A 23,786-nucleotide genomic window follows, 5' to 3' on the forward strand; every position below is an offset into this window, starting at 1 on the left:
TGAATTTAAGAGGACAACCTCAACAAGAAAGTAGATGTGTGGTGTGTTAAAGAGTCAAAGTTTAATCAGGATTCTGCCATTTTTCTGATATTACCTCGGGCTGTAGTTATAGAGCATTTTAATATTTTAAAGCTTATAGTTTGGTGTTTAGTTTATTTATAATTGTCATACTTTTTTTTTTAATCAGTTTTGCAACAACAATTACTAATAGTGTTTTTTGCAATGCTGTGACAGACTTTCCTCTCGTGTACATTTGTGGCACAACTTTTCACACAAAATCAGTCAACTGTTGCTGAATAAGCCGGTTTAGACTGTAAAACAAGGGGGATCAGAGAGGGTTGCCAGTTTAAAACGGTTCTCAGGTCTTCTGGTCTTTGAAGAAGAGCAAGTCTATTCAGCAACTGAGGTACAGCACCATTTCCCTTTATCGTCTCCGTACCTCCCAACATTCAATTTAACAATTTCTGTGCTAATCCTCAGTGTGGATGTAATCCCTGAAAAAGTCACAGCAATATAACTGAGCCCGTCCAATTGCATAATCCAAGAATTACATTCAGAGTTTTTAACTGAAAACAGATGCTTCAAGCATCCACCATGTGACCATTGTTCTGTCTTGCTTAAGACTTGCATCATTCACTGAAAGAAGAAAGGTTATGTAATCCAGCTCATCATAAAACAACTCTTCATCACTGATTTCCAGAAAAAAGATACTAACAGTAGTGAACTCAGTAGAAGGAAACTCAAAAAGATTATTCATACATTTCCATCTGAAAACTAAAACCAATGCTGCAGGTGCGTGGGTAATTGAATAGTGTGTATCAAGGAACATAGGTCAGCAAAGGAAGTATGCAGATGGGGCTAAAAAAAAAAATAGCATCCCGAGCCATCTGGAGTCTTTTGAGAAAACATACTGTGGCAGAGAAGGAGGAAGAGGAGGAGGAGGGGACTCTTCACCAGGTGATTGATTTTCAGAGCATACAACATATAGACTCTTTGGTGAGAGGAGGAGAGAAGACATTTGGTTCTGCAAAAATCCATTAATGCTGTATTTTATTCAATATTGAATAAAGAAAACCCTTTGGCCCAATTCCAATAAACACTCTGCCAGTTAGCTTAGCACAAACACTGCAACGAGGGGGAATGAGCAAAACTCTTTTCAAATGTAACTAAATCTAGAGATTATACAGTAACTGGGACATAGCAAAGGCACTGCAAATGTTACAGCCAAAGCCAGATGACAAAGAAATCAAAAGGTTTAAGTTACAGTAAAGAAATTGCACTGCAAAAGCATAAAGCGTAGTCTGTCACGCCTGAACTGAACTCTGTGCAAAAGGTTATTCAAACAATAACACTCACAAAACAAGTCTGTCTACTCCCTCTGCTGAACTAGCGCAAGCCTGCTATGAGAAAAACACAAGGTCCAGGCTTCTTAAAGTTTCCCACTTTCTGGTTATCTGGGTATAATGTGCTGGGAGTCTGTAACCCTGCTGTACACAGAGAGGTTAAAGGGCACGAGGAGGGAATTCATTATCCTTGAGCGGCTGCGGGCTTTGGCAAGAGAGAGACCTTCAGATAGGACACACGTGCTTCTTCCTCACCTCTGCCAGCATGCAGTATCTCCTCAACTAGCTCATGATGAATAGGCCCGATCAGTGGGCGAGCTGATTGGTGAAGCAAGCAGCATCAAGGCAACTGCAAAGATGAAGAGGAGGTAAGGAGTGTCTCTTTTGGAACAGACTGAATCTATTAAGTTAGTATTAAATTCTGACAGGGCTGTGGAGGAAGCACTACAATATATATCAGTGTTACCAAGGACAATGCACTGTTTGTGAGATTATGAAAACAGAGGCCGATTTTCTCATGCTATTTTGCTTTAGTTTTAGCATTAAACATTACAATGTCTTTTACAAAGTCAGTGTCATTCATACTTTGTAAATATAAATGGATCATCAGTCTCACAGTTGCTTACATAGTTTGCTTTGTCTACCCCGTTATCTATATTTTATGCTTTTGATTCTTTTAGCCTTTCTCTGTCTACTGCAGTCTGCTTCACAATACACAGTATGATGATGAGGAACACTGCTCCAGTTGTTCAATGCGATTCTGAATGCAATGGCATTCAACACAGGGCAAAAAGCACTATAAAAGAGCAAGTCCCAATGTAGTTTGAACACAAGTAGGAAATCTAAAATTACAAAAGGCCAGATAATTGTTTCAGCATAATCAAAATGTTTTGCTTTGTCTCTTAAAGGTGCAAAACTGTGTAACATTAATGTGACTGGGGTGTCTAACAGTTGAAGCACTTATTTAGCTACGATGTCCACGATTCAATTCTCCGCCATGGACCCTTTGTTGCATGTCATAAACGTCTGTCTCTGCTCTTGTTTTCTTGTTTCACATGTATTTCTCGAGATGGGCAACTGTCAAAATAAGGCGAAAGACATAAAGGGAAATGTGCTTATTTGCTTTCTTGCTGCGTGTTAGGACTGGATAGGAATATCAGTACTGCTGTCATGTCTGTCTATTACATGTGAAGTTGGAGTCAAGAGACAGTTAATTCATCTTAGCTTTGGGCAAAGGCCAGGAATGGGGGAAACAGCTAGCCCGGCTCTGTCTGAAGGTAAAGTAAAACTCACCCACCAGAAATCCATGTCGTGTTTAGTTTGTACAAAAAAAATAATTTCCAGGGGGTTCTATGTTTCGCTTTCAGCATATCGTAGAACTCGCAAACCTGATTAAATCTATAAGATGGGCTGCAAGGCTTTACCTGTGGGTTTTAGAGGTGATCTTAAGGGGATTTCGTGACCATCAGAAAAACCACTCTGGCTGTTTCGCCTTCTTTTCAGTCTTCAGGTTCAGCTAAGGTCTGATTCCTCCAGCTTCATATTTGCCAGACAGGCATGGTATCGATCTTCTCATCTAACTCTCAGGAAGAAAGCAAATGAGCACTGCTCTTCAAACTAATAATTCAAATCTCAACAAAATGAGCGAGAAGGGCACTCAGAGAATGCATATCTTAGCCAAGGCCGATAGTCCACTCTTCTATGATATGCAAATGTGCCACGACCTCCGCTCTATAGTGTACACCTGGAAATATCTATAAAACTATGAGAATAATGTCAAAATCCACTGTCTGACATCTCTTGTTGTACCAGTTCTGGTACATGAAACCATCATCCCCCAGTGCTCCATACTGACAGCTTGCTGTATTACGCTTGAGTAGGTACATGCGTCTACCAGAGAATTACTGGTACCCGTGAACATGGATCGTGTTATGGAGTTGTTGTATATCTAGACTAGCCTATATTTTGTCACTGTTGAAGTTTACTACCATCTACTGGATTTTTCAGTTAAATAAAATTTTACCTAAATAGCGCCAAATCATAACACAAGTCATCTCAGGGCACTTTATTTTGTAACGTCAACACCTTACAAATTTAAAGAGAGAAACCCAACAATTCCAACATGAGCAGCATTTGGTGACAGGGCAGAGAATAAACCATCTCCCACTACCGGTTACCGTGGGCTTCTGTTTTGGGCGATACTTCCTTCGTACTGTCGCCCAGCCAGCCTGGCTTCTCGGCTGCTCAGGACCTACTGACAGACAATAAACAGGGACAATGTTGGGTCGGCTCACAGCGCCTTATGGGGCCTGATTAGCTACCGCAGCTAATGGTTTATTTTCCATGTTGCGGAGCCGCGCTTCCAATTCAATAAGGCTCGCCAAAAAATGCTGTGAAAAGACTATATTCATTACAAATACCATTATCACTAAAGGAGAAAAACTAAACAGGAAAGAGCAGGTGAAGAAGAGAGAAGTCATTGCTAACTGCTGAAATAGCACATCAGATATAGAATAATGCTTCACCATCCTACCAAGTTTCATGAAAATCAGGCTGTTAGTTTTTCTGTAATCCTGTTGACAAACAAGCTAACAAACAAACCTTCCTTGGCAAGAGTACAGATTTTTCAAATTCCTGTTTGATTTTAGTAAAACCGAGTCTATAGACAGCTGAACACTTAATGTGATTTGGCTTTTGTTCAGTGTACGACTTAAGCAATTTAGACCAACTAAACATTTCAGTCTTTTAAAAACACTTTTCTTACTTGATCATTGATTATACTGAAATGACAATTAAATCTCCCTGAAAATGAGATTTCAGGGAGAACTATTTGATAGTCCTGCTGTGTCGTGTTTAACATGCAGTGACACGCTACAAATATTAGTTATGAGTACATTAGAGGGATTGGAGGAGAGGTATTACACTTTTCAATTTTGACTCATTTCTAATTTACAGTCTTATAATCCATTGTTGCATTCTTCATATGATTACATCCCTCATAACATAGCAATTTTCCAAAAGCTTTTCTCCAAGCAATAACAAAAGCAAGAGACCAAATAAAATGCCACAATAACAAAGGATGTGGGAACAAAATACCTGGCAGCACAGAGGAGGTTCAACAAAAAAAAGAGAGATGGAAAAAGAAGTTGGCTGTCTGTCACCTGGCAAAAAGAGAATACGATTTAATAACTCTGAACAAAGCTGTTCCCTCTAGCAAGTCAAAGCTTTAATTACAAAACACAATATGAGACCAAGGCCACCCAATATTACCTCGGTAACCTTGATACAAATCATACAAAGCAAATGAAGTGTTTAAAAAGGAAAAGGAGCAATAGTTTTTGCAGAGCAACTCGCAGACAGAGGAACCAGAAGAGAGTGAGTGGAGGCGAGTGAAGCCAGGAGGAGAGGGATGGTGATCTGCTCCAGAGGCAGGCGTATGAAAATTGATGGAGTCTGGGGAAGCAATTGATAGTTAGAGGACAGGAAGCAGGCTGTAAGGCAATTATCACTATCTCTGCCATTTGATTTAGGACCGTCAGAGGGTGTAATACTATGAATTAATCACATCCAAGGTGGATATATCAAGAGCCCATTTCTGCTTTAAATTTCAATGATTCTTTTCCATCACTGGAAAATGTATATGGAGATGTTCTAATTAGCACAGAATATGAATTTCCACTCACTCACGATATGAATGTTATGTATGTGTGTATGTAGGCAGGAGAAAGACAGAAGGATGTAGTCGATGAGACATTCGCCTCATGTGAAAGCACAGTGTAAGCCATCTTAATCATCATAAGCAAAGCTCCTGACAAATATCAACAAAAGACACAATGCTCTGTAAACCCACACAAACTTTAAATTTTTTGAAATAAACCAGAGAAATATAGACATATGTAAACAAAAGCCAGTGTTGACACCCGAGCCACCTCATTCACACATTCAAAGCATGCATGCATATGCATACAGTATATACCACATGTGCCTCCCACAGAACTGCAGTGCGAGGAAGATGCTGCTCCAACTATTGTTCCCAGATGATCATTTGTATGGAAACCATTAGATTTAATCATGCAATATTATTCTTTGAGTCTATTAAGCAAATGTTTGCGGCAATAATTACATTTTAATTGTTTTCATTGAAGATTTAATTCAGCAATGGAAATAACTTGCGGTATGTTGTTTAGTAATCCAGGCTGGAGATGGCTTTTAATGAATATTGTGATTTGTTGTAACAGCAGTGCATCACTATCAATAAAAAAAAAAGGAATTTTAAAAAACGGTCTTGATTAACCTGCAAGTTCATGTTAAAGTGCTGTGATACATCAGTATTATATGGATATTTGAGGAAAATATACAGATCATTTGCGCCCCCTAATGGAAAGCTTTATTCTTCGGTTTTCTTCTTCTATCCAGAAGAACTCCAAAGGATGATTTTTTTTTTTTTTTACCCTAGCTAGATACCATTTACAAGATGAAAATAACTGTGTGCTAATCTATAATTTACTAATGTACCCATACTGTACAGTTAAATTAAACCATCTTCTTTTCATTTTGCCATATTTAATGCAATAAGATCAGAAACAAACTATTCTTTAAGAGGCAAAAAGAGAAGCACGTCCACAATGTCATAATGGTTTTCATCATCCTATTTTGATTAATAGGTTATTTATCAGCTGTCTAATTTGAAGTTCAATAATCAAACAGACTGTTTTTTTTATGTTCAATAATCAATATCAGAAGACTTCACAATGATACCTTTATGTTGTCCACTTCAGGTGTTCTTATAAGCAGCCCTTTATGATGATGCAAAACCCCTCAGAAAACATGACATATATAAAATGTTCTTTCATACAATACATTTTTATCTCAAAATACCTCCAGAGTCACCTTTATCCGAAGATGAGACAATCCTTTCAGTATGCTGCGATTAAACTGTGACTGTCTTACCAAACAACAAGGCTGCCCTCTAGTGGTGTTGGAGCAACGACTAATAATACAACCTCGGGGCACTGAGTGTATTAGAAACGACTAGATTTCAGAGCAGGCATGTCTTTATTGCCAATTATTTACATCTACCATCTCATAAATGTACTCCAGGTCCATTACTTTTACCATTATCAGAACTGGGTGTGTGAATAAAATTAACTATCTGCTGTACATTTCAGTGACCATATAACATTATTGATGAGGTCATGGGTTAAAAACAATCTGTGTTCAGGAGTCCTGCATCTTGACTTCTTTAGTGTGTCAGGAAATTAAAATAAGGTTTGATGAAAAAGATCTGCAATGACACTGTAACTTTCACACGATTTTAAAGTCATTTGTAATTTCAGTCTTCTTTCTGATGCTGTGTAGACCTAAATGCACAAATATGACATACAATCAGCATTAAGCTCGAATGATTTCAAGCATAAGCCTACTAATGTTGTGATCTGTGCCTGCAAAGAAAAGACCTTAATCATTTTTACTTTACATACAAAACTTAATTTCTCAAACTGAAATACCACTGAAATATCTTTTAAAGTAACCCTTTGAACTGTGTTCTCTGTTTCATTTCAGGTTTTGCAATTAAAAAGCACTTGTTTTTCTTCTCAGCTTTTCAAATGTAGAGATGTTGAAACTCCAGTCACAGATGTTATGTTTCAGCAGTATATAAATTAAATTAAATTGAATTGAATCGAATCAAATTGATCATTAGACAGAAAATAACTAAACAACTCGTTCAGGCTAGTTATGTTTGGTAGCTGTGTGCATGTACGTGTGTTTACTTGTATTACTAATGTTGTGTGGACATAAATTTGTTTACAGAGTAACATTATGGGGACTCACCTCCCTTTTGGGGACCAAAAGCAAGCCGTCATAACATAGATCAAGTTTAGGCTAAGGTAAGGAAAGTGGATTTGGGGTTCGTGGAACCAGCACCCGGTGTGGTTTCGGGAGGCAGACACCTTCTCTACATTATTTAAACTATTATTTGATAGATTTGTTTCCTTGCTGTGTTATTTTGTGGTTAAAGTGTTCTGGGCCCATGCTATAGTGATTTCCTCTCAAAATAAAAATAAAAAATCTGTGTTATGTATGGCTTCTGAGGTGATGGAAACACAACTCTGCATGTGTGTGTGTGTGTGTGTGTGTGTGTGGGTCTAAAATTGAAATTAGCTTAAGCAACTTTTTTTCTTTTTTTTAGTCAACTTCATTTCTTTGAACAAAAACTGACAACATGAATTAAAAAAAAAAAAATTCTTCACATAAATTATGTGAACTCGGAACTGAAATATTTAAAATCAACTTGGAATGACATAAACATTTCTAAGAGAAGATTTCAAATACATTATTTTATACAGATGGTTTGCAAAGTAAAGTCTCTGAATGCTATCGATCAATCAATTTAAACTCCAACATTAGATTCCAGGTTTGAACTATCATGGTATTTCTTTCACTTCCATATAATCCCTTTCCTGTAAAAAATAAATAGGAGAATTTGTGAAGTTACGGTAACACTTTATTTTCTTAAATACCACAGAATATTAGTACAGTCAGATACACATATTTTTTTTAGAGGCAAATGACATTCTGGTCCCTCTCACCCTACGTTTATGAAAGGGATAAAGGGAAACCTTGGGTGGTATCAGAGGCTACATTTACACACACATGCGCACGCACGCACACGCACACACACACACTCACACACACACTCACACACACATTCACATGGAGTGCTGGCCATATTCCAGTTAAGATCTTAGTCAGGTTTACACTGCATGCAATTATGCCCATAATCTGTGACCCAGTGTCCATGTTGCAACAAACAATCTATTTAGCAAAAAATACTGGTCACTTTCCAACTGCTCCCTCCTATTTAAAATCATGCTGGCTTCTCTCATAACAAGGGAGAAAGGAATCATCATCATCTCAGCCGTGATGATTTTGGTCCTTTTAATGGTCAGAACAACAAACTTTGGTTACAGGTGGGGCAGATGAAATGCTTACAGATATCATTTACCAGCTGGAAATCATTAGCCTATAATGAACCTTTTCAGTAAAGCATAAGACTACATTCGCCTTGTGCGCGAGAGCTTCAGTTTTGTTGCCCACCAATCTATACCTGCACAACAAGGGAGGTTTCTCTGAAATGGAGGTTTACCCAGGTTATTTTGAATTATGACATTCCCACAGACCAACACAAATCCAGAATAACCACACATTAACAGCCTCCATGCATGTAAACATAGCCAGTTTTAACAGCTACAGTATATACAGTGTTGATTCAGGCAGTGCATGATGGGAACAGGTAGGAAATGCCAAAAGTCAAAAGTTGGAAGGTTCATATTTCAGGGCGTTATGGTTAAATCTCACTAGGAACGTGTTTGTAGTCAGGCCAAGAGAACATTTTAATTTCTGACATACTGTCTCTGGATTCATCATTCAATAGTACCATCACTGAAGCAACAACAGATTCATTGGCACATTAAACACCGTCATGAACAGAGAGTGCAGTCATCAACAAAGATCACTTCTGACGTTTGAGATTTTGTGAGATATAAAATCTAAGCAACATTATCAGTGAAGCCATTTCTGTGTGATATTTGTTTTTATCAGAAAAGTTATCAACCAAAGAGAGAAAATAAAAGGTCTCTTCAGAGTAACAGTGCAGCAGTATGAAATGATGTATTCATACCCATTGAAGTCTGATAGGCAGGAGGACACCGAACACAAAACGGGCTTTGAAAGGATGCAGAAAAATAGAAGTGGAATCCCACCAGAAAAAAAGATTTGCATTCATTTCTGAATGACATTATGTGGAGAATAATGGGATGCAAACAACTCGAGAGAGAAATACAGCTTATTTACAGGGTAAGAAAGAAGTGCGAAGCTAAGCTTTCATAGACATTCACACACTTAATATCCACAGTATATACCAAAAGACATGCGTAGAGGCACATACATATTCATCATACAAAAACAAAATGTACTAAAAGCAGAACACCAGCCAGACACGGCTTTTGTGACTCAAATCTGATCAACCAACTATGAAAACAATGCACGCAAAGCATTGACATCATGGGATGTGAAAAGGCAAAAGCTGAAGTTCCAGCCCTTTGAATAAAAAAGATTAACATTGTCACAGCAACAAAGAGACATCAGTAATCTTCCAGCCATCTCTTAACCAACGCAGAGTGCCAGCCTCATTTTCAACAGAATGTTATCACCCAAAGAAAAATATCTCCTGTTTTATTAGGAGGAGGTACAATATTTGGTTTTCAAATTGGGTTCTTGACAGAGTTCAAACATTTGTGTGGCACACTGTTAGTGCCTTGATAAATAATTTAAAAAGAAAAACTCCTGCTTTGAAATTTACAGAAAGGGGCAAAATCTGAAGGAAAAATTATCAAATGCCAGAAAGGTACATCAAGAGGAAGACCAATTTAACACTGAATTAGAATTAGCATCACACTCTGTTGTACAAAGTGTCAGTGGGCCTGTAAATCACACACCTGTAAAAATAAATGCTTGCATGTTTTAAAATGCTTCAATTTGAATAAGACGGTCAGATTATTCAGTTTCTAATTAAAAAGGCATCAAAAGAAACCAGCCTCTTAATTTTTCTGCTCATCTGGACCGAGAGCCTGTTTTTGTACGGTGAAGTAAAACATTCTTTTTAACTATGACTAAAAACAACCTCCACACCAATAAAAGAGAGGACCAAAGATGCAAGGACTTTTTCCAGTGTTTGAGTACTACTTGCATTGCTACAGACAAATTACAAGATTCCCTTTTCCCTGTTGTAAGTCACAAAAACACACCCTCAATCACTTTTTAGTTCACTGTAGTTTGGCAGATCACATCGAGAAGAAATAATCATAAGTCACTGTCACAAACTGTTAACTTTCATCGACAAAAACATTTGGATTATTTTAAAACGTTCACCACAGATAAATAAGACTTCTTTTTTTTTTTCTTTTTTTAATCATCTCAATTGTTACTCCTCCTTCTCGTAGAGAGTGGCACGTACACGCTTGCGCATATAAAAAGCAGTAAGAGCACTGCAGCAGGCCGTGAAGATGAAGAGTGCAACGGCATCGTGTGCGAGATCTCCGTGAAGACGCTCGTAGAAGGGGCGGCGCTCTGTGAAGTCTGTTCGCAGCGCTTCGATCTGCATCAAGGTGCACACCACCACGAACACATGGAAGATCTGGTGGCCCTGCCCAATGAAGTCACACTTCCCAGGAAACAAACTCTCTGGGTGGGGGCAGCAAAAGAAATAGGCGCTGATTAGGAAAAAGAGCACATGGTAGGCGTGGTACGCCACAATAGGGTCAGAGCAGCCCCCCTGGTAACAGCGGTAAATGCGATGAACCACAGGGCTTATGTCTAAACAATAAGCCAAGGCCGAGGGCACCACTTGGAAGAGCTTGAGGACAAACTTGGGCAGCTCAGGACTGGCATATTTGCCGTAGCAGCAGCCGAAGCAAGTAAGCCAAGCCAAGAAAGCTGCAGCAGGTAGAAAGAACCCCTGCACTTTAGTGTGCAACTCTTTCTCTATGGCGTAGTAGTAGTGTGCCAGAGCACTCCCATACTGGTAGACAGCTACCCCCACATAGTCGAGGAAGTAGAAGGTGTAGTAGGAGACCTCTGACTTGGCAGAGAGGAGGTGAGCGAGAGCACTGAAAGAGAGGTAGGTGAAGGCTGACAGGAGCACAATGAAGAGGGGCTGAGCATGAGGGTCTCGCAAAAAATCCACTGTCTCTGAGATCTCCTGCCACTTCACCAAGATGATGAGGGCCGCCAGCAGATGGGTCCACACATTGAGGGTCTCGTTGTGCCTTTGAAAGAGGGTGAGGAAGTAGTAACGCCAGCTTTGGTCCGGCTGCCTGTAGCCGGTGAGGATGTGACGCTCGCGGAACACCCAGGGCACATCAGCCACCTTCACGGTGCAAGGCAGCGTTGGGAAGGCCGACTCCAGCAGCTGAGGGATCTGTCGCAGCTGCTGCGCATTGATGAACAGGCGACCGATCTGCTCCATCACCACCGTTGCCATGGCAAACTGGAGACTACAGAGGAGGGTGGAGAGAATGAACCAACGGTCAGTGAGTCAATATCTGTCTGGCTTTAAAGCACATTTGTTTCCAGGTCTGTCTGCATGTATAGAATGTACTGTCTACTATGTGCACTGCTACTGAGGTTTTTTTTTTAATTATAATGTTAAATGGCTGGATTTCACTCAAACTCTCTGTGATAGAGCAAATGGAGCTGCTGTGAAGCAGGAAAAATTGTCTGAAAGTAAAGTATCATCATCATCATCAAAGCAAAGAAGTAGTTAAGAAGTCTTTTGGTCAATGAAGAGAGAAATTAGAAAAATAAATTAAAATCTACAGTATGCATCATTCAAATCAATTAAAGAGCAAAACTTTGAAGGGTCTCAGTTTACATATTTCTAAGTTTTCTGTTTTACATGACTGTAAACTGACTATCTTTTGTTTTGTACAGTTGGTTGAACTAAACATTGAAGATGTCACATATGGGTACTCGGATATTGGTTGTTTTTCAATGTATTTCTCATACTAACGCATAAAGTAATCCCCGGATTGACTGATCATACAATTCATTTTTAGTTGCAACTCTAAATTGGGGTAAATGAATACATCTGGTTAACTGACAAGTAAGTATTAAAATAAACATGAAATGTTTACCTAAGCAGCAGTAATTTTTTCTTTTCTTTTTTGGCCACTGGGGGCAGTGAAACAACATAGGCTTTTTATTATGTTATTAAAAAGAAGAAATATGACATCTTAATGGCTCAATGCTCCACTTTGTTGACCAGCTATTCACTAAGTGTGTGTTTCCACTGTTTGGTGCAGGGCTGCTGGTGTTCAGTGGGTTTATTTGAGAGTTTTGTCTGCCTGCTGAGGCTTCATCTTCAATTGATGAGAATGTGATTTTAGGCCTGAAAAACAAAGCAATCACCCACAGACTGGCAAAGTAAAAAACTCCGTGGACATAACTGCAATGTTGATCTTTCATGACTTTTCAAACAGGCTCTTGAATCAATTGTTAGTAACAAAAATAAGGATTAGTGTAGTTTTCATTAGGAGAGCTGAATAATCCTGATGTTTCCTGAGGTTTTTGTTTGTTTTGCTGACCATCTGATTGGTGCCTCTGTCTGTGTTCTCAAGCCTTTAAACTTTTCTACACCATTATGCATCACTTTGTTTGCACACCACAGGACCGCAGGTCCAATAAAGCTCTGACCTTCGCTGTCCTTATATTCATAAATCTTGCCAGTGAGGCCTTCTCCGTATCGATGATTGGAAACAGGGAATTACTTCCTGAAAAGTGCAGAACTTGACAACGTCTGTTTAAGACATGCAGGAAAATGATTTTTTTTTTATACAAAAGACAGTGGCAGCTGTCAAAAATGTGATGCTGTAAAAATAGACGATACAGAAACCTGACAGGAGCATCTGTGTTTGACTAATCCAGCAACCACAGCCACAAGTACAGCCAGACATGTTAAAGGGTTAGGTCAATATAAATAGTAGAAGACAGATGATAAAAAGCCTGAGTTCCGCCTCCAAAGAAATTTCTACTCAAAAAGAGGCCAAAACAATCGCATCAGTAATAAGTAGGAAGTAGGCTATGCACTTATTTGATAAAGTGGTAATCTACTTGCTTGGTTCTTCCAAGAACACAACCATAGGTAAATATAGCTGTGGAATGTAATTAAGTGCATTTACACAAGTACTGTATTTATGCACAAATGTGAGGTATTTGTACTTTACTTGAATATACATCTTAAACACGGCTATAATTCTACACCACTAAATCTAAGAGACAAATATTCTACTTTTTACTCCAGTACATTTGTCTTTAAGCTTGAATTACTTTTAGGATCACAGTTTTATATCCTTTCCGTACATCAAAAAAACACATATCTTCAAATGTGGGGATTTTGAATTTGACTTTTTCTGAAAAACAGAGGGGTTACGTGTTCTTTTATACGCTAAGAAAAATCATTTAAAAACCCTCTTGGATTCACTGGAAAATGCATTGTGTTTCTGAGCTTTTGACTTTTTTTTTTTACAGATGCATGGTTCTTATAGAACAGAAACGATACAAACATATGATAATCTAATGGAATATGATGCATTACTGTAGATTAAACTAACCAACAATACATAACGTGGTTAAAATAAGCAAAACCTTAAATATACAGATCTGCAGATTGCACATCCAAATTAATGCAACAGTAATATTAACCCCAAAAAATGATATAACAGTAAAATATAAACAGGGAGCATTTACTGCATAGCGGGTGTACTTTTAATTGTCATACTTCAATCAGGCTACATTTGACTGATAATACACTTTACCTAAATAACGGTTTAATGAAGGACTTTTACTCGTTCGTGAGTATGTTCATGGTTCTTGGTATTAGTAGCTTTTTTTTCTTACGTAAAGGACTTGAAGAAATCTTTCGCCGCTATAAGTAAAATTTAAGGAAAAATATGACTTTGTGTCAATATACATTTTATGTGTCAATATCCATTTTGTTTTCTGGTTGCAACACCAAGAATTGAAATGAAATTTGGTAAACTATGCTTTGATTTATTTTTTTCTACATAGAGGGTTGACCAGGGTTAAATCAGCCTTTGATTTGATGTGTTCACTCCAGATCTTTCCGAGTTTCTTCACTTGCTGAGTGAGAGAATGAGAGAACTGAGGCAGCAGCCTCGGAGAGATCAGGCTGTGTGGGATGAACATGGGCCGAGGATAAGGAGGAGAGGCGTGGAGTGATGAATGGGAGATTACGTAACATAGCCCCATCCGATGTCCACACCCTCGGCTTCCAACACGGGCAGCAAACCTTGAAATATTGATGGTTGAGGAAAAATGGTCGCCTGAGTGAAAAGTAGCTTAAACTCAGGCCTATATGGGCCTGTTGCAATAAATTCCCAGCAGCAGATCTGCGCCTGATCGGCACGTCTGCTTACATTTGACATCCAGTGTCCGAGATAAATTTGCATGCACGTTTTCACCAAACCTCGGCTTGCTTCAATACCTTACGGACATCACAAACCTCTGCTGTGTAGAATGAAGATAGGATTTGCCGCTGCACGCTGATAAAAGCTGGCAAGGTTTTGCGTTCGAGGCGCATCTCACGGAATGCCAGCGTTTATCGACCAAATACCATAAATATTCTAGATAATTAATGGCCAAGCACTAATAAAAGAGAACTTACCTGTCGATGGTGGAATCAATCAAAAGCCTTAGATATAGCAGTCGATGAATGAATTAGAGCCGTGCAGGACGTGGATAACATTGTTTAAACGGAGAGAGGATGACCGTGATGGGAGCAGCCCTGGCGGCTCTCAGCGCAGCTGCTGGGAGGGGACGAGCCAGTTTGACGGTCGGCTCTTCTAGCCAATCAGCAGACACGGTGCTGCTTTTTCCTGCGGTCGCGCACACAGTTTTGACCAATAACAGCTGCCGCTCAGTCAATCAGCCCACCCACTCTCCATAGAAATTCTTCCAACAGCCATATCAGATAAGGTTTTATAGGTGCCCAACCTGACTTATAGCTGACCTCATAACTAGTTTACTGGCTATAGCCTGGTTTAACATATCATAGAAGTCATGTAAAGTTAATAGTCAAATTCAACTGATATATTTTACTATTCATTAATCCTTATTTACCTGGGTGTAACTAACATTTTTACATGTCAATATTCCTGCTCTCATTTGCACATAATCTCTTCTGGAAGTACCATACAGTTTGTCTATTAGGCTGCTGTGGGGGGGGAATGCAGGATTTGGGTTCAATAAATGTGAAATAGAATTTTTTACATGCTATTTCTTTCAATATGCATCATTTTATCCCATAATCACGAGAACAAGCAGGCCTATCACCACCCTGTGGATTGTGAATTGCACAGTGGCCACACAATTTTGAAGTTACACTCAAATAAGGTTTAGATTGCATCTTGTCCTTGATATTGGGACAAAGCCAATATGTCTACAGTACATGTCTACATTCATACATTGGACACGTGTGGATCTAATTTGATAATCAAAACAAGCAAATTTCCCTGTTTGGTTGCTGCGGTCAAGTCACTTCTATGGCCTGTATCCTTCCCTTTGGCGTTCTTAACAACGTTTCCTTTGTTAGTCTCAGTGTTACTGAAAGATCTGCATTGTGTCTTCATTCAATCCATCCTACTCAGTGTATATTCCTTACAGAGATGGATTCAGGGAGTGCCTACGATAACAATGAGTATGTGTTGGCCCCCTGGTTATTTAACCATCCTTGGATGGCCTGTGTCTTAACCTAAAAAACTTACTTTGTGAGAACATGAGCTGAAAATCGATGCCACGTGTATCAGCAGTATCAGTATATAGCAGCCAGGAAACGTCATTCCACAATAACGGGTGAGAAAAGGTTCTTGAAGTCGTGCCAACTTTAGTCTGCTGTGTGGTCTGACACACGAGGAACACTGCACGACGGGACATCGTTCTGGGCGGATGACTCCAGCCGTTTCTTACAAACACATGACAAAGATGGGATTGTGCAGCACTGTGTGTGTGAAAACAGTCTCCACTCTTGTGAACACAGTTCTAAATTGCTGTGAACACAAACTTTTAAATTGCTAAAAAAAAACTTAAAAACCACCCAGAACATTTGTGAAAGGGATAATGATATGTAATTACATGTAGGATGGGTCCGTTTCAGGTCATAATTTTCAAAAGAGCAACATTTCTATTGTTGTTGTTTGTTGGATTTGAGCATAAGAAGATTTTTTTTTTTTGGGGGGGGGGGGGGTTTAATTTCTTATTGATGTAAAATGAGAAAAATGGTTTATCCACGAGTCCCGCTATGTGTGAGATCTATGTATAAATCATTTCTAGGTTTACAGTGTGCTTAATTGTTCATTTATACATTTTTTTTAAACTTTTATCTCTGGAGTTAAACCGCTTCAAATCATCCAAATGACGGATGCCTTACTGACACTATGAATTATTTCACTGAATAAGATATAATTTGCTTGAATACACAAACAGACAATGGCACTTTAATGCTTCTTTGAATGCATCAGTAAGAGAAAAACAACTCCTGATATTCAATTCAAGACATTTTAAAAAACAACTTATCAAATTCTACAACTGTAAAATCTAAATGTTGGAGAACTGGAGTCATCAAACAAGTCAAGCAGCCTTAAAAAAAAATATCTGTGACCATACACAACTTTTATGAACTCGGCAACAAACAGATACCACCTGGCACCGAGTGACATTTTCAGTTTGAGTGACCGGGTGCTGAGTGCAAACCTGTGCAAGATGCAAGGAAGTCTAAACAAACCCATAAATGCTGACAAGAATTCTGACTACTTACTCACAACAGCAGGTCATGTAGCATGCAGGTATCACTTCAAATCTGTCTGAGGCGGTCCGAGGTCCATGTGCAAACACTGCTTTAGGAAAAAAATATTTTCAAAATGACATCAAATACAAACACCACAAAGACTCAAGTAGTTTCTGTACTCAACACATGCAACAAGTTGACAGAAATTTGACACTTTCCCAACTCATGTTGGATACAAGAATGAGACAATGTCTTTGTTTGTGAATGATAGCAACCAAATAATTATCCATATTTTTACATAACTTAAAGATACAAAAAATTCAGTAGTTCAAAAGGGAAAACAGATGAACACCTGCAAAAGCAAGCATAATATTGTATTTCCCCCCTGATTCTCCAGTGACTCATGATATTGAAAGAAAACTATTTTAGCATTACTATTTTATTATAGTTTTGTTAGCTTCTGCTACACCAGTTTCTCAGCCTGAAAGTGCAGAAAATACATCTTCATACAAAATGGCTGGACTATAAAATCAAGTGGGCCAAAAGAATTTCACTTTTCCTCCTCGTGAAAAACTTTTGCCATGTGGAGACTGCCTGGTTAATATGAAGTACTGTTAACTTCACTTTACAATAGGAAATATGTCAAACGACTTCTCTGATTCAAAAAGCAGACTGAGCTGTGTGTGACCAACACGACATCATTGCACTCAAGCAACAACCTGTCAGGTGCAAAGCAATCTTACATTTTTTTAATTGTTTGTCAAGTTTCGTGGCTAAAGGTGACTTTGTGTAATGTAAACACGTGCAATTGTAAAACTACACATAAGTGTTTCTGTGTATTGGGTGTGGTCACACAAACAAGGTCAAATGAAGCCAAGCTAAGCAGAAAACAAATCATTTTGGATTTCAAAATGGATGTTACAAAAAATTAATTTTTGTAACAATTAATTTGTTACAAAAAATCCATTCAAAATGGATTTTACAAAAAATCAAAAGGATTTTTATTGGACTTAAGAAACATAAACAGTAAAAAAATTATTATTATTTTTTTTTTTTTTTTTTTTAAGTAATTAATAATTCTATAACACGTCTTTTTCCTGTCTTCTTTTATCTGTGGGCCTGTCAGATGTATTTTGGGACCACCTTTGGAAATCAATGCTTTATAACTGCCACTAGGTGTCAGCGGTGTGTAACTATAAACCTGCAACAGTGTGTGTCACGTGATGATATTTTAACATGCTTATTTCCAACATTTCATATCAAATTACTGAAAGGTAAATACAATAAACAATCCAGGACAAAAACATATTAAATGGAGGATACAAATTTTAATGGTGAAACCATGACACTGTATCCTACAGTAAATTGAAACTTACATTATCAACAGGTTACAACTATATATGATGTGTGTCAACAAAGAAACATGGAGACCAACTTATTACAAGCGAATGCTCCAAAAAAAGATAGAGTGTACTCAGCTGCCAAAAAGGAATCTACATGAATAGAAAAAACAGTCTCTATAACACCAAATCTAACCAGTGTAACCAACTTTGATTAAACAGCACAGTCAAGACTAACACCATGAAGAAGAATTTAGTCATAAAAATATATCTTGTCTTTGGAAATGTAAAGATTGTTTTCCAGATCAGAAACAAATTAATTCTCCATTTCTTTCATTGCCTCCTTGTTCTTCCTCACTTCTTCAAGCTTCTTGTCCTGTTGGTGTTTAAAAATAAGAAAATAAATCACAACACTAGTTTTAAAAACAGCAATAAGCCAACATGAGATGACGGTACAGAAGTAGGAGCTTACCTTCTCCTTGAACTTCTCATTGAGAGCGGCCATCCGGGCGGTGCGGTTCTCCTTGTTCGCCTCCATCTTCTTCTCGAGCTTCTCTTGTGCCGACTTGCTAAAGTTGCAGCTTTCCTCAAAGGCCTTCTGGAGGACCTCCTTCTCATGCTCCCGTTTCTCAGCAAGGTGTTTCAGCACTTCAGCCTCGTGGCTCTGACGAAAAGATAAACACGCAGTAAGTTAACAGAACATGAATCTTTAACTCATGTGCTACACGTGTTAGAAAATGGTGCTGTTTGTCCAGATACCCTGCGTCTTTCTTCTGCAGCTTCCAGTCTCTTCTTAATCCCGTCCAGTGAAGTTTCCTTTTTCTTTGCGGGGGACAATGGGAATTCCACCTTCGCATCTGGAGTTGAGGGCCTCAGGATGACCTCAAACGCCTGACCTGATGCACGCTTGTTCAGCTCCTTTACTTGGATGTCTATAAAACAAGACATTTGTTAGTGCCGACTGGGAAAAATGACGCTAAAGTTATGGCAGATCTGTGATGATGCGAGTTAAAAGGACAACTTTGTAATGTTTGAATTAAATTCCAATATTAGCCGTAGTTTTCTATTCATGTGATGAGAATTACTTGGTATATAAACTGTATTCAGTTTATGTGGTTAACTAAACCAGTTAAACTGGTTAATTGATTAATTATATCAGCAATCGACTGCCAGTCTAAGATAGTGCTTCCAATCAGATTCGTTGTCTGCCTGAGGATCATTAAAGTAGGTTAAGCCTCCTATCTTTTCAGGGTTCACTGCCTTGAGAGAGGTCAGACAAAGACCACTAATCCCTGCTGGCAGAATTTAGCATTTTACAAAGAAGAAATGAAAACAACATGTGACAAAACAAGGACAGTTTTTAACTGCTGCTTTTGCAACTTGCAACACAAACCACATCAAAGGACTCCAGCTACTGATATATGTCTAAACAACATGTTTGAGTCTCGCATATAGCTTCAGAGGTCTGGAGGACAACTTTGTGTTGTACTATTCTTCTGGTGGGAAGATTTCCTGGTTGAGCAATTATACACTATTGGGTCAGTTTTTGTTTGTTTTTTACTATGTATACCTATACTCAATTAAGTTTTTTATTGAACGTTTCGGGTATTGTTGCATCCCAAAAGCCTGGTTGTTCTCGTACATTCATTATTTGCATAGTTTGCACCTACCTCCAAAGTTAGCCATTTTAGCAGAGGTTTTGACTTTAATACCACTGTAGAAGAAAAAAGGGGGAAAAAAAGGAAATTAATATCAAGCAAAGCTGGTGTACACATTGGAAAAGTATGAATTTTACTTAAAGGTTGCAGTACTTTTGAAGTCCATCCGTAAGAAATGGAACTGATGTTAACAGCTCACGTTTTGACAGATAATCGCTCAAGTATGCGAGCGTGTCTTTAAAATAACAGTGAGCTTTTTCTAACCTCAGAGTCAAACCACAGTTTGTTTAAGTCTTCATTAAACACCATTCAGACTTCGACTAAATGTTAGTTTTCGTGTTGATTGTTTAATACTTGTCACGGCATTCATTTGAATCACACAGGAGGTATTGTGCTGTAGCACATCGTACAGTTGTAAAGTTACATAATCTGGTAAATTACCAGTCACAACATGACATGCCAGGCAAAACAAGTTCTGCACCTCTCTGATGCCCCTGCAAAATATGATCACACAAGGGAACGGTCACTGTGAATAGATGCGAGTCAGTTTGAGGGGTAAAAGGTGAAAACCTGCAGGTTGCACGTACATTTCTGCAACATGCTCTTAGAAAAATGGTGGGGGAGGGGCAATACAAGAGCCTCCTCAAACACACACAAAACAATGAAACCAAAGGTGTAAAAACGTCATTTGGAAAAACAAATGGAAAACATTACATTCATAAACAAGGACAAGAAAAATGAAGCACCTGACGAAACCGCTAAAGTTTAGAAACTAAACAAAACGTGGATTAATGTAACGTAACAAGGACTCAAAACAAAACAGAAATAAGACAAACTTGATGTAAATTAACTCGCTGTCTTATAATATGTGGATAGATATTAAAAGACAACTTTAAAAAAAAAAAAAACTATTTTCAAAAATTAATTTTGGAAAATGTCAGTGAAGTAAACACGTTTGCTTGAACAGCGGCCATAACAATAAACTCCGTCAATAACTTCGACTGACTTTATTGATGCTGAACTGAATCCTTAAAAATCCTGCAAAAGGTGTGCAAATCAGGCTTTTAACTGTGCCAACACTTCGTCTGGACGGTCTGAAAGCGAGGACACACATTTGCATTGAGGGCATTGTTCTCACCGTCAAATGCTTCAGCTTGAAGAGCAGCAGACCTCAGCCACCTTCTTCTTCTTCTTCTCCTCTATTCAAACCGCCAACATCTGCACCTTCGCGCAAAAACCCACTAACCCTGTAAACGTCACCGGGAAGGTTTGCAGTCATTGGGCCAAATCCACCAATCACAGCAAGTGTTGAAGCCGCACGCGCGAGGAAGAGTAGGCCAAAAAAAAAAAAAAAAAAAAAAAAAAAAAAAAAACAGTCACAAAGCTGGCAGCTTAGACATATACACTAACAGCATGGCACATCTTTACGGAAATAAATCATCCACATTAGCCAAATATGTGATGTTAAACACACAACCCAGTAAATGCTGCATTGAAAAGGACCAGCTCTTAAGTATTACCTCGAGCGGTCCAGCAAAGTAGGTTTCCCTATGAAATTCACAATTCACTCGTGTGTTTGTTGTTATTGTAGTCATTTCCGGGTTTGAGGGTCTCAGAAGTAGTCACATCCTCAACTTAAGTAAAAGTACAAGGTCCCACTAGAACAGTGTAAAGATACTCCATTACAAATCCTACATGTGCAATCTTTCTTAAGTAAAAGCGTATTAGAAAGAAGATGTAGTTAAAAGTATTAGAGTTAAAGTATGGTTTGGTCCCTGTGACTGACATATGATTGATATCTGATTATTAATAGTGAAGCAGTATGTTTGCAGCATGTTACTGTTGTAGCTGCTAGGTGGAGCTTGTTTGAACTACTTCATATACAGTTTAATATCGAAGGACAGCAGATAAATCTGAGGGGTAATGAGATAATTACTGAAAGGAAAGAAGAAAATACAAACTTCTGATTAAAAAAAAAAAAAAAAAAACTAAAGCTGTCAAATTAATAAGGCGGAATAGATGATGATGATGATGATGATGATGATGGACATTACTTGTGTTTGGGTCAGTTTGACAACAGAAATGCCAACTCCTGCATTAAATCCTGAAATATTAAGGTGATAAGTAAAATGTTAAATATAATTGAAATGTAATAACTGATATACAGGGCCAGATAATGTACAGTATGATGTTTTTTATAAGGCACTCTGTGTCACTGTTTATGTCATCATTTAGACAAAATAACAAAAACTCATGTAAGTATTGTTGTTCTTCTTAGAAAGGACTTTGGTCCTTTTGAGCCTTTCCTTTTTAAGAATCACACCTTTTTTTTCCACTGTCTGAATACGGTTTCTGAAAAGAAATGGACACTTTCATTACAGCCCAAAAGAATAGTAAAGTTCCAGGATCATTAAACTGGCAACGGACTCGTTCATGAAATACACCTGCAGCCAGCTGTTTCCAGACAACCCCTAAACCTGCAAACTCATTTCTCTTCTAATCTGTGGTGATTTTATAGGACAACAAATTATAGATTTAGGCCAGGTGTAAACCATTCTCTGAATTTATTGTTGCACACGTTTGCATTTCACCTTTCACACATCCAACAACAGTATTTAAAAAGCTAAATCAACCTTCTTTTTTTTTAACTTTTTTTTATTCCTTCATGTTTCTTTTATTGCAGCTCTTGCTCAAAGGGAAAACTACAAGAAAGGCTTTGGAGTGAGTGATGAACGAGTAGTGATGGATGAGAGGGAAGTTATAATCCTGGCAGCTGCATACAAACAATAAAAAAGAAAGGCAGACATCAGCTGCCAACTGCAGCCAGCCAAGTGAGCCCGCCGGTGCCCGAACAAAGAGGTGATTGTAGAAGATTCACAGGGGTGAGCAGCCGTGCCCAATGACTAACAGAGATTGGTCCGACAGTCTTTAAAAAAAGTACCTGATCACCTGAATTTCACAAATACAAACTGACTCCTGAGGATAACTAGTTTCCAGAGGGCAGCCAATTGCTTCATGTTAAAAAGGAGAATACAGTACATTTGCCTAGAAATTGATTCATCTCAATATTGATGGACTAAATATCCAGTATATTACAGTTACCTTTAGTTAAGAATGTCTTTTAAACAAAACCCCACAGGTGTTAAATAAAAACAGAATTACACAAAAATACCATAAAACTGACAACTCTGATGCGTTATTTTGTCTGCTTGTGGTCACAAATAAAAGCGTATCAAATTGTATAGGCTAATAGTAAGCAGTCTTTTTTAGCAGCTTTTGTGTTACTTTAAAAAAAAATTTTTTTTACAATAATTAGGGCCCGAGCACCGACGGTAAATGGTAAATGGAGCTGACATGCCATCAGGGATTGGCATGTCGGCTCCATTTACCTACATGCACGAAATTCAGTGGACACACTGAGATGTACAAAAAAGTTCCAATGCGCCATTACATCAACTCAACAGAAAGTCCGCCATTTTGAATTTAGTCACCATTTTTGGCGATTCACACTTTAAGGAACACCTCCTACATATTTTGTCAGACCGACTTGAAATTTAGTCTGGGCACTCTTAACATGTTTGGAATTAAAAATTATCAAAAGAATTTGATTTGGTCGATCGGTGTGCGGCGTGGCGGTCAAAACGTGACCCAAAAGTCATACTATAGTCATGTCGTCTAAAATGTCACCCAAAATTGATTTCTGCGTCACTTTTTGCTGTAGTATGACTTTTTTTTAAAATAATTTGGACAATATGCTATAGTATGATTTTTTTTTTTTTTTTAAGTTATGACAAAGGGGGAAGGGGGGCTGGAAACGTTGCCTCACGTTAAGCTGTAGAGCTCAAATTGTGTGTCATGGCTATGTGCCTTAACCATGCAACTTAATTACATACATGTATTATTTTTCCTTTCAGTTTTTGGTGAATTGAGAGATTTCACATTAGTTAATATTACTAAGCTTACCAATTCTCAATGCACCTACTTGCAAGAGAATTCATTGAGTATTCACTGATTCCTTGTTCTAGGTTAGATATCACAGGGACTATTAATAACCCAGTCACTGTTGACTCCCCACTGTGCTGGT

At 38.3% G+C, this 23,786-nt stretch overlaps 2 protein-coding genes across 2 annotated transcripts; both read right to left on the bottom strand.

Annotated features, from left to right (window-relative positions):
- Positions 1-7,826: 7,826 nt before the first annotated feature.
- Positions 7,827-14,723, bottom strand: paqr7b (progestin and adipoQ receptor family member VII, b). The gene is made up of 2 exons (XM_069143106.1): positions 14,587-14,723; positions 7,827-11,398 (listed from the first exon to the last, which is right to left on the bottom strand). The coding sequence occupies exon 2, from the start codon at positions 11,383-11,385 to the stop codon at positions 10,327-10,329; it is 1,059 nt and encodes a 352-aa protein (XP_068999207.1). The 5' UTR covers positions 11,386-11,398; positions 14,587-14,723; the 3' UTR covers positions 7,827-10,326.
- Positions 14,724-18,012: 3,289 nt separating this feature from the next.
- On the bottom strand, positions 18,013-20,926 carry stmn1b (stathmin 1b). The gene is made up of 5 exons (XM_069143107.1): positions 20,841-20,926; positions 19,715-19,758; positions 18,804-18,976; positions 18,517-18,708; positions 18,013-18,420 (listed from the first exon to the last, which is right to left on the bottom strand). The coding sequence occupies exons 2-5, from the start codon at positions 19,728-19,730 to the stop codon at positions 18,361-18,363; spliced, it is 441 nt and encodes a 146-aa protein (XP_068999208.1). The 5' UTR covers positions 19,731-19,758; positions 20,841-20,926; the 3' UTR covers positions 18,013-18,360.
- Between the last annotated feature and the right edge of the window lie 2,860 nt (positions 20,927-23,786).

Source organism: Embiotoca jacksoni, unplaced genomic scaffold (genome assembly GCF_022577435.1).
Source record: "Embiotoca jacksoni isolate LCO1_2020_lvr unplaced genomic scaffold, fEmbJac1.0.p SCAF_11, whole genome shotgun sequence".
NCBI classification, from domain to species: domain Eukaryota; kingdom Metazoa; phylum Chordata; class Actinopteri; family Embiotocidae; genus Embiotoca; species Embiotoca jacksoni.

What these genes read in the sequence shown, in the direction of transcription:
- paqr7b (XM_069143106.1), bottom strand. Translation starts at nt 11,385, where the DNA reads ATGGCAACGGTGGTGATGGAGCAGATCGGTCGCCTGTTCATCAATGCG.
- stmn1b (XM_069143107.1), bottom strand. An exon ending in CTGCAGAAGAAAGACGCAGG is followed by an intron (nt 18,709 to 18,803) that starts GTATCTGGACAA and finishes TCTTTTCGTCAG; the next exon opens with AGCCACGAGGCTGAAGTGCT. An exon ending in ATGAGAAGTTCAAGGAGAAG is followed by an intron (nt 18,421 to 18,516) that starts GTAAGCTCCTAC and finishes AAACACCAACAG; the next exon opens with GACAAGAAGCTTGAAGAAGT.